This window comes from Zea mays, chromosome 2 (genome assembly GCF_902167145.1).
Source record: "Zea mays cultivar B73 chromosome 2, Zm-B73-REFERENCE-NAM-5.0, whole genome shotgun sequence".
NCBI classification, from domain to species: Eukaryota; Viridiplantae; Streptophyta; class Magnoliopsida; order Poales; family Poaceae; genus Zea; species Zea mays.
In genome coordinates, this window is record NC_050097.1 from 1,178,827 (window position 1) to 1,189,129 (window position 10,303).

The 10,303-nt window shown below is 50.3% G+C and overlaps 1 protein-coding gene across 3 annotated transcripts; it reads right to left on the reverse strand.

The window, feature by feature from the left end:
* Window positions 1–3,257: 3,257 nt before the first annotated feature.
* LOC107228386 (uncharacterized) lies at window positions 3,258–8,448 on the reverse strand. Of its 3 annotated transcripts, NM_001320447.1 has the most exons (13): window positions 7,845–8,355; window positions 7,258–7,396; window positions 6,687–6,758; window positions 6,428–6,571; window positions 6,173–6,322; window positions 5,640–5,747; window positions 5,495–5,565; window positions 4,975–5,214; window positions 4,676–4,881; window positions 4,464–4,596; window positions 4,209–4,366; window positions 3,835–4,068; window positions 3,393–3,762 (listed from the first exon to the last, which is right to left on the reverse strand). In NM_001320447.1, the coding sequence occupies exons 1-13, from the start codon at window positions 7,966–7,968 to the stop codon at window positions 3,517–3,519; spliced, it is 2,025 nt and encodes a 674-aa protein (NP_001307376.1). In that variant the 5' UTR covers window positions 7,969–8,355; the 3' UTR covers window positions 3,393–3,516. The 3 variants fall into 3 exon arrangements, with proteins under 3 accessions (XP_020403580.1, XP_020403579.1, NP_001307376.1); XM_020547991.2 differs by lacking the exon at window positions 7,258–7,396 and having other exon boundaries at window positions 3,258–3,762; window positions 7,845–8,448; XM_020547990.2 differs by lacking the exons at window positions 7,258–7,396; window positions 7,845–8,355 and adding an exon at window positions 6,825–6,925 and having other exon boundaries at window positions 3,258–3,762.
* Window positions 8,449–10,303: the final 1,855 nt, after the last annotated feature.

Sequence of the window (10,303 nt, forward strand, 5' to 3'; positions counted from 1 at the left end):
ACGAGAAGCTTCCCCCTGCACGCCGAGGCTATATAGATCTTGGGTGTCAGGGCGCAAGAAGATCGCTCCAGCAGCAAGTATTAGTAGCTACATCCGCTATGTTCCTAGGCCCACATGTCGGGGCTTAGTACTCTTGTACATGTCCCCCTTTAGCTATAAAAGGGGAGGCATGCGACGTTACAACACAAGCTGAATCTTGAGGCTGAGATCCAAGTCATCCAAGACAACTCAAGCTCTCAAGCAATATAACACACAGTGGAGTAGGGTATTACGCTCTGGCGCCCCAAACCACCCTAAACTCTTGCGTGTTCTTGTGTTCATTCCTTCATCTCGCAACAAGCAAAACGCTTAGGCCCCTCCTCATCTTAGGATTTAGGGCGGATGCACTCCGCCACCCGGCCGGAGATTTCCTCTCCGATAGTAGCCTAACATACTGGTAATATGTGAAGCCCACAAATCGTAGTGTATAAGATCAAATGCATGAGTAGCATGCGAGGAAGAAGAAGAAAAAGAAAGACGGACATGGCGGCCTAACTGGCACGCATGACAAAGATGCTCATCATGTGATCTAGTACATGGGATAGTGTCACTACGAGTAAGTTGCATCAAGGCATCGCGTCCGTGGTTACCAAGGCGACGATGCCAGGTAGTAGAAGGTGTAGTGGCAGCAAAAACAATAGCTTTGTCAGGCGACAAAAACGAAGAAGAGGTGGCGTGCAGAAGCCGAAGGGTGTAGAGGGGGTCGGTGCTGTCACATCTGAGGAGGGGGCGCCGAGTTGCCGAGTCCTTCACAGTAAGACCAGAAGAGTCAAACTCGATAGAACAAGAATTATCAGTGGTAAAACGATGAATAGAAAGAAGATTGTGGACCAAAGAAGGAGCGACAAGAACATCGGGAATGCGAAAAGAGCCGGGAGTGCCGGTGGCACCCACAGATGTGATAGGAAGACACGAGCTATTCGCCACCATGATGGACGAAGGAAGAGAGGAAGAAGGAGGGCGAACAGAGGTGAGTATACCAGGGTCGGGAGTGATGTGGTAGGTAGAACCGGTGTCCATGATCCACTCGGGACCCATCGGCGGAGTCAGAGTGGGAGTTTGGAAGGCAGCCATGGCGGCCGCGTCCCAACCAACCAGCCCGGACGGTGGAGCAGCCGGCGGCGTGGGCCACGACGAAGCGGCAGGTGTCGAGGTCCAGGGCGACGGAGAGGCGAAGGCGAACCCCGACGGCGAGGTGAACCCCGGCTGCGCACCGGCGGAGGGGGGATCAGATGGGGAAGGTCCCCCTGACCCTCAACCCCCGCGGGAACGTCGTCCACCACAGCAGCAAGGGCAGCGGCGGTGCTCGCGGCGGTGAGGGTACCTCCCCCACCGATGGTGTGAGTCCCTACCCCCCACGCACCCAGCACACGGGCGCCCGCAGAGGGGGCCGCGACCGCGGCTGGGAGGGGAGGAAGCGCGACCCCCACGCCGGCCCGAGCGCAGGGAAGGTGGCGGCGACACCAGTCCCCCACGCCCCTGCCACCAGCGCCTGCGCGCCCGCAGGGTAGGCGGCGGCTGGGAGGGGTGGGGAGGGAACCGGGCGACCGGGGGAGTGTGCGCGATGCCGGCGCGGGGCGGAGCAGCGGCGGCGCGAGCACCAGGAGCTGCGGCGCGTGCCCGGGAGGAAGAGGTGAGGGGAGGGAACCGGGCGGCCGGGGGAGTGTGCGCGACGCCGGCGCGGGGCGGAGCAGCGGCGACGCGAGCACTAGGAGCTGCGGCGCGTGCCCAGGAGGAAGAGGTGAGGGGAGGAAATACGTGGGAATAGGAGGGGGAGGAGGGTCCTGCTCGCCGGCCATGGAGGGCATGCGGCGCGACGCGCACGCCGACAGAGATGCGGCGATGAGGGTCGCATCGGCGGCGCGGTGCACGGGGTCGCGCGCCTGGGCTTCGCGTGGGCGTCGGAGCTTCGGGCGTGGGCGCGAGTCGTCGGCTGCGCAACGCGGGGGCAGGGCGCGGCAGGGTCCTGGCGCGACTGACGGCGGCTGGAGCGTCGGGCGGCCGGTCGGGGTCGCGCGTGTCCGTGGCTCTCCGGTGGCGGCGGCTAGAGGGTAGAGGAGGGAAGAGAAACCCTAGCTGGATACCATGTTGGAGAGAGTGGAATTGATTATTGGGTCAACTCTAGAGAGGGTGGCTATACAGTATTTATACACGGGTCTCATGGACCTAATTCATATACTCTAACGGTGTCAGTCCCTGCCCCCCACGCACCCAGCACACGGGCGCCCGCAGAGGGGGCCGCGACAACGACTAGGAGGGGAGGAAGCGCCCCCCACGCCGACTCGAGCGCAGGGAAGGTGGCGGCGACACCAGTCCCTCACGCCCCTGCCACCAGCGCCTGTGCGCCCGCAGGGTAGGCGGCGGCGGCGACTGGGAGGGGGTGGGGAGGGAACGGGGCGGCGGGGGGAGTGTGCGCGACCGACGCCGGCGCGGGGCGGAGCAGCGGCGACGCGAGCACCAGGAGCTGCGGCGCGTGCCTAGGAGGAAGAGGTGAGGGGAGGAAATACCTGGGAATAGGAGGGGGGAGGAGGAGGGTTCTGCTCGCCGGCCATGGAGGGAACGGCGGTGCGGCGCGCATGCCGGCAGAGGTGCGGCGACGAGGGTCGCGTCGACGGCGCGGTGCGCAGGGTCGCGCGCCTAGGCTTCGCGTGGGCGTCGGAGCTTCGGGCGTGGGCGCGAGTCGTCGGCTGCGCAACGCGGGGGCAGGGCGCGGCAGGGTCCTGGCGCGACTGACGACGGCTGGAGCATCGGGCGGCCGGTCGGGGTCGCGCGTGTCCGTGGCTCTCCGGTGGCGGCGGCTAGAGGGGAGGGGAGGGAAGAGAAACCCTAGCTGGATACCATGTTGGAGAGAGTTGAATTGATTATTGGGTCAACTCTAGAGAGAGTGGCTATACAGTATTTATACACGGGCCTCATGGACCTAATTTATATACTCTAACGCTGTCAGGTCCAAATGGACATGTATACTAACCGGCCGGCCTAGCTAGGACATCGGCCCACTTGGACTCAAAGCTGCAACTGAGCCCGCGACACTTGCCACGGATCCCATCTCGGATAAGGACATGTGGGTCCGTAGGAGCAGGAGCTATTTCCTCTTTAATAGCGAGCGCAATTCGTCACCCGTCGTTATTTTTTGTCTCACGCGCGCCTGACCTTTTGATTTGATCAGTCATCGTTGCTGTCAAGGAATAACAACAATATGGATTCGGCGTCTGTCGTTTTACCGGATAATTCTTTTGCCGACACTGTTTTCTGAACCTAAAATAGATTGGAGCAAAAAAAAAAAAAACAAATGATCTGTGCGGGATGGATGTGTAGAACGAACGGATGGATGAAAAGAACATACATATGGCCTTTCAGGTTTCATTCATTCATACGAAACGGCTGCTCAGTTGAGACCGGCAGCAAACCCTACGCCAGTCAAGGAAATCAATCAGCAGCCGTATGGATTCACAAAGGTGGTGGGAGTAGAGCGTGTCACAAGGCGAGGGCGAGCTCGGCCCACGCCAGCGACGACTCCTTGAGGATGGCGGCCGCCGACAGGTCGATCCCGTTCTCCAGCACGCCCGTGATGATCTGCATCGACGGCCGCTTCGACGGGTCCGGGTCGATGCACCGGCTCACCACGCTGCACAGCACCGCCAGGTCCTCGCTCCGCACGCTGCCCAGCTCCGGGTCCACCAGCTTCCCGATCTCCTCTGCCTGCTGGAGGTACTTGCTCGCCTGCATGCACAAAGAAGCTTCAGCGACAGACATTTTATAGCTGCTTCAGGTCCAAGATGACGATCGGCTCACCCAGTCGACCAAATAGCCTTTATCCTTGCAGTATGGAAGCCGCCCGCTGATGATCTCCAGTAAAATCACTCCGAAAGCGAAGGTGTTGGCCTGGATATCATCGGCTTGTCTATCCGCTGCAGAATCCCCGTGGCCGGGAAAAGAGGATTTGCTGTTCAAGTGCCCACGAGCCTTCTCGTCTCTCGAGATGGAGTGTCTCGAGAACATCATTTTCCAGCATTCAAAATCCACCAGCTGCAAACAGACACGTAGCAGAGACAAATTACTGTCTGACCAAGCGAACAAGGATGCATGATAAATGTAAGACGAGCCAAAACATCATGCAAATCTTCAGTTGCTGAACCAACGAACAAGGATGCATGTGCAGGACATACCTTTGGAGTAAAATCTTCCGTAACATACACGGAGTTCGAATTCAGCTCAGATATAGCAAATGGGGGCTGCAGCTCCGTGTGCAGGTATCTTAACCCCTGGGCAATTCCAATGGCTATCTTCATTCGCCTGAGCCAAGAAAATTGGCCTCCCTCTCCATCTAAATAAAGAAAACCATCCACATTCATAACGAAATTTAGACATGAAATAGGCCATTCACCAGCCTGCAGTAAACTAGCAAAGAGAGAGTGACTTACAATGTAGATGCTCAAATAACGTCCCATTTGGTGCGTACTCGAAGACTAGCATCCGAGAGAATGGATCACTCTCCCTGCAGTACCCTAAGAACTTTGCTATGTTCTCATGATTCAATCTTGCCAGATCAATGACCTGAAAACATCACCCCGTTTAGTATCCAGGGGAAGAAAAAAAAACAAGTGTTTGAATCCCTTGGTGTCATGTACCATACCTTGTTTTGGTAAAAGAGTTCATGGTGGCTAGTCCAATGACCTTCGAAGGCGCACAACGATATCACAGAAACTTCAGGTCCATCCTTCATGGTTCCTTTGTAGACTACCGTCTCTGGAGTTGAGCCAATGATGTTGCTAAAATCCTCACAGGCCACTTCAAGCTCCTGGCGACTTAATTTTGGTAGACTTTTCAGCATATCAGAATCTGTAGAGAACATGGATACGTCATCCAAAATAATTGGAAAGCACATTAATCGATTCACCAACTGTCCCGTTGAACAATGTAATTAACACTTACCAATCAACACTGTTATCTCGTCGCTCCAACTTTTCGATCGATTCCATGATGATATTCTTATAGAAGGCTTCAGCTTGCAACTTCTGGAAGCAGTAACTATACCAGTAATCACAAAAACAACCAGAAGAACACCAGTTGCGATTTCTAAAGCAAGAAGCCAAATTGGTTGCTCCATTTTTTCATGTTTATGGCCAGGATGTTTGGATCCGTATATGACACCTTGCTGGCCAGTAGAACCACCTATGACAAAGAGTGAATTCACGCTCAACAGGGGTTGCAAGCAAAATGATCTTGGGAAACTACGAAATGTTACTCAGAGAAAAAACAATTGATGATTGGCGTGACATAGCAATTATATGCTCTAAAGAAAACACCCTGAGGTATATCATGGATTGCAACAACAGATGTTTGTATTTCAGTGATGAAATCAGCCCATCGAAGTGCAAAATACGACAGTAGGCTAAATATATTACTATGTAATTGACAGTGATTGTTGTGTGGTAGAAAAGAAAATACACACTTGTACAAATTTGCAAAGGTCGTTGTTGGACAGAGTACTCATCCTGGAAGCAGTTCCCTTGGAAACTTGACCTGCAAAAAGGACTTTTAAATGGGCAAACTTTATGAAATACTGAAATAGTAGCAAGTACATCACGTAATAGTACCTTGGAAGATATTTCAAGCAGGATGGAATTTTTCCGACAAGAAAGTTGTAAGAAAAATCCGCAACATATAATCGGGAAGAAGGGCATAGTCCATTGTGAGCTGTGGATCTGGTGGAGCAGACAAATACTGGTTCAGATAGAGTAACATAATATCTGGACATTGTGAAAGGTAGCTTTGTGTATTGTTCTCTGGCTGGAAATGCACTGACAGATACGAAATTGTATATTAATGTATCACCGATGTTTGAATGCCAGGGTTTGATGAGTATTGGCGTGCATCTATTATCATCATTACTCATTTTCTCTAAAGTTATTTTTATTTTGTTAGTTTTTTCCATGAGTCACCGATGTTTGAATGCCACAAATTAAACTTTAATTTAACTACACATATATTGACGTATGCATTGCATGGATATATTCATATAGAGTACAGTTATAGTGTTTTCACTAGTCCATAAAAATTTAACATTGATACTCTGGTACAGTGCAGTATGAAGCACTGCACAGAAGAGGAGGTATGAGAAGTAACCAACCCAATATTTGAAGCAGGAGAAAAACTGGCAGTATTGCTTCCTGGAATTGATCCCTTCAATCTATTCCTATCCAACCTAAGTTCGACGAGATTCTGTAATTTTCCCAGCTCCGACGGTATATTCCCAGTCAACCCATTGGAATGGAAATTTCTACATGAGATGGATAAAACATAAGTCTTTTTTTTGTTTAGATACCAAAGATGATGTCAAACAATAAATAGTTACAAATGAAAAAATAATACAAATGGGACTTACACTATGCTCACACTGCTCAAGCCACCTAATTCGGAAGGGATCGGTCCAGTGAGTCGATTGACGCTCAAGTCCAGAACCCTCAGGTTCTTCAGTGAGCCAATTAGTTTTGGAATTGTACCAAAGAGCAGGTTATGGTCCAAATACCTGTCCAGAAAATGAGAACAACTTCAGACAAGCGGTATAGATAACTCCACGGGAACTAGTTGGAACAACATAGAAGAGGAACTTTCAAGGTCAAAAACATAGAAGAGGAACATACAGCTCTTGCAAGAAACTAAGCCGCCCAAGTTCAGGTGCGATGAATCCCTTGAGAGATGAGTTTGACAGCTTCCTGCAAGATGCGAAGTCCAAATCAGGGTTATCGACAAAAAAAAACCCATTTGGAAAAGATTTTGACCTAGTGGGCAAGTACAAAATGTTGTTGGTCTTATCGTTGTGAAGTCTAAACCAAACCCACTGACCAGTATTAAGTAGTGGCGACATCTAACTGGCAAGTCCCACTGCATCTTTTGAGCTGTTTGCACATGCGCTATCAATATCAACTACGCCAAACATGTACATCAGAGGCCAGAGCTGCAAAGGCGAAAGGGCCAGCTAGTGGCGGTGGTTTAAGTACGTACCAAACAAGCCTTCAGTCGCGTACCTAATCCTATTGGTTCGAAGCTTTAAGCAACTAAAGCTCTTTTCTCCCCACCTCTCCACTCAAGTACCCAGCAGCAAGTTCTGGCACTACCCAGCCGCTAACTGAGAGTACCCAGCAAGCACGAAGCAGACCATGGACATTGAGAGATCTAACTAACTGAGTAGGTCGAACGGGTGGAGTTCCTTACAGGGAAATGACAGAGCCCTGGGGCGCGGAGCAGATGACGCCGCGCCAGTCGCAGGCGTTGCCGTCCGCGTCAGTCCAGTCCGAGAGCACGGAGTGAGGGTCCTCGATGATGGCGCGCTTGAATGCCATGAGCGCCGACACTGGCACAAATCCACGCGTCAGTGTTAGACAGAGGAAAAGGGCTGGCGGTTACTTGTTTCACAGGACATGAGCACCGCGAGACCAGACGGGGAGAATTCGAATCTGGATTTGCTAAGAGGCAACCGTTAGTGTTGCAACAGTGTGACGAGCTCACAGATCAGGAAATGTGGGTGCGAAAGGAAGAACTTTTTCGAAATCCGCAAGCTATACATGGCACAAAACAGCGGAATTGGTAGTCAGAGTTATTGTGCGGCTGCATTTGGCAAGACTGGAAGTCCGAGCTCTGGAGAGAACAGCAGATCAGCACGCGAAATCCGAATAGCGGTTGGAGATCAGGCGGAGAACAGGAAAGGAAAGAAATTGGAACATGCTTCCCAGCGGCAGGGGAGCCCAGATTATGTAAAAACAAGACGGGAGCCAAGAAGAAAGAAAGGCGAGAGCACTCACCGTCGCCGCCCATGGCAGATGCTGCCGAGCATTGCAGGAACAGCACCCCGCAGTGCAAGGCAAGGAGGACTCGGAGGAGGCTCGGCGCCGTCGCCGCCGCCGCCTCAGCACAGTGCCTCGTCATGGCCAAGTCTAAGCGGTGGCACCGAGCTCGCGCCAAACCCGCAACTGAGTAACTATCAACCCTGGCTTGATCGCGGCGGGCGAGCGAATTCACGGAGCCATGGCGCGGCGCTGGTGCTTGGCTGCCCGGGCACGCACCGCCGCTTTCAGCGCGGCCACGTGTGGAGATGGAGTGGAGACAGAGGTGGGAGGTGGTTGGGGAGCGAGTGGGAGCAGTTGGAGTAAAGAGAGAGCGAGGAGCGGCGACGGGGCGAGCAAGGGAAGCAGACGGCGCCGGGGCCAGACGCAACCGCGGAAGCGGCGGCAGAGAAGGAGAGGGAAGGTAGCAGAGGATGTGAGGAGAGGAGAGAGGTGGGGAATGTCGTGTAAAATCTACGGAGGAAATAAATGGCGGCGTCTCCTCGGTGGGAGGGGATCGGAGGAGAGAGGAAGGTGGCGGAGTAGTTATTGCGCGCACTAACGTAATAATCAAATGAAATGAAAGCAGGAGCTGGTTTGGGAGGCATCTCTCTTTTTCTTAAGACTCGTTAATCACCACTGTTTGTGTCTGGCCGTCTCTCCCTCTCGCCTTGATTCGTCAACAGATATCTCGTCATTCCATTCCACTCGAGGACTTGTTCGGTTAATTTTCAATCCATACAGATACAGATATGAGGGGATTAATATGAATTAAGATAGATTTTAATTTACTAGAGATTGAACATCTTTAATCTATCTTAATTTATATGAATTAAGGTAGAATCGAACAAGCTTGACGACCGGGCATCAAAATCTGGTCAGTTTGGGAGCCATGAGCAACCCTTTGGATCCTGTGTGGTCTGTTGTTTGTGCTGGGATTAGGGAGAAGAATGACATGCATGGTTGTACTACTAGGGAGGGAAGACAGCACGGAGTAATTAGCGTTTGTCCCAACTCTTGTCTGCTTGCGTTTGGGAAACGAATTCACCGCCCCCCTTCGCATCGCATTTGCGGATCACGGTAGTTGAATAAAATAAATTATGAGATACTTGTGAGTTCTTTTTTATTTGTCATAATTTAGTTTAAAAATATAGTACTAATTTATTGCTCCGTGACGATGTATGTCGATGCATACAGCCAGCCACGTGTCCTAGCTTGTCGACTCACAGTGACAACGTGCGTGTGCCTAAAATAAACTTCCAAACAAGGAATAACAGATTGTGCCTTTTCAGCTAACGTTCTGAATTCCTTCTTACAACCTCCATCTCAAATAAAAATTTGTTTGACCTTTTTAATTCCAATTTTAACCACTCGTCTTATTAAAAAAATCATGAGAAAATGAAAAAAACAACTTATATGTAAAATATATTTGATGATAAACGAAACCACAATATTTTTTTGTTTTCTCCACAAGTTTTTAAATAAGATGAATGATCAAAGTTATAATTAAAAAGTGTCAAACGAATTATAAACTGGGCCGATGTGAGTATAATCCTCAAAAACTTATTAGCCTCACCCACAAAAATAGAGAGTGTATGCATATGTAGCTAAGGATTGTGAAACGTCGGTTGTTTCGACCGGTCAGTCGGTTTGGATCACATTGGAGTTGGTGAGTTCGACACTTCAATCAATATCGGACGATTTTAGGGTTGTGTTTCGTCTCGCTTATAATCCACTAATGGATACAAATAAGCGAGAACTCTACCAAATAATCGACATGCACTTGTTCAACTAATAAGCGAGGATCAAATAATCGCAAGAATATTTGCGTCCTTTTACAATCTAAGTGTGGTGGTGAGAAGCAAAACCAAATGGAGCCTCTGTATCGTGGCTTGTTCTGACTGATCATGTGTGTGTGTCATATTAGCTATTTGTATTTTTAACCGTTCGAAATCTAACATAATTTTTTTTAAATCATGAAATACGACCTACAAATAAATGTGTCTTGGTTCATTCACACACACACTCTCAGTTTCGCTCGTGTCTTCCTCGGACGTCAACGATGAGATGATCAAAGATGAGGTACTCAATATGTGATAAATGTGACGGTGCATCTTGCCTCTATACCTTCAATGAGTGATATGCAAAGCATGCAACAGTGGATCCACATCGACCAGGATAGCGAAGCCGCCCACAACCGACTAATGTAAGACTACTTTAATGGTCCATATGTGTACATATCAAGAATATATACCAGAGATACTTAGATCAAGCTCAACGTGAAGGACCATTAAAGGTAGGCCATGGGCTCGATCGAGATCCCATAGACTCAGTCGACATGATAAAAAAGGAGTTCAACCACCAAAAGAATTTTGGAAGGATAAGATAGGAAAGATCTTATCAGATTAGGAGATATAATAAAAATCCTAGCATATAAG

Excerpts from the sequence above, each read along its gene's own strand:
- LOC107228386 (NM_001320447.1), bottom strand. The coding sequence starts at position 7,968 with ATGACGAGGCACTGTGCTGAGGCGGCGGCGGCGACGGCGCCGAGCCTC. Across the intron at positions 4,882-4,974 it reads CGAGATAACAGTGTTGATTG|ATTCTGATATGCTGAAAAGT; the intron begins GTAAGTGTTAAT and ends TGTTCTCTACAG. Across the intron at positions 4,367-4,463 it reads GTTATTTGAGCATCTACATT|ATGGAGAGGGAGGCCAATTT; the intron begins GTAAGTCACTCT and ends TTCTTTATTTAG.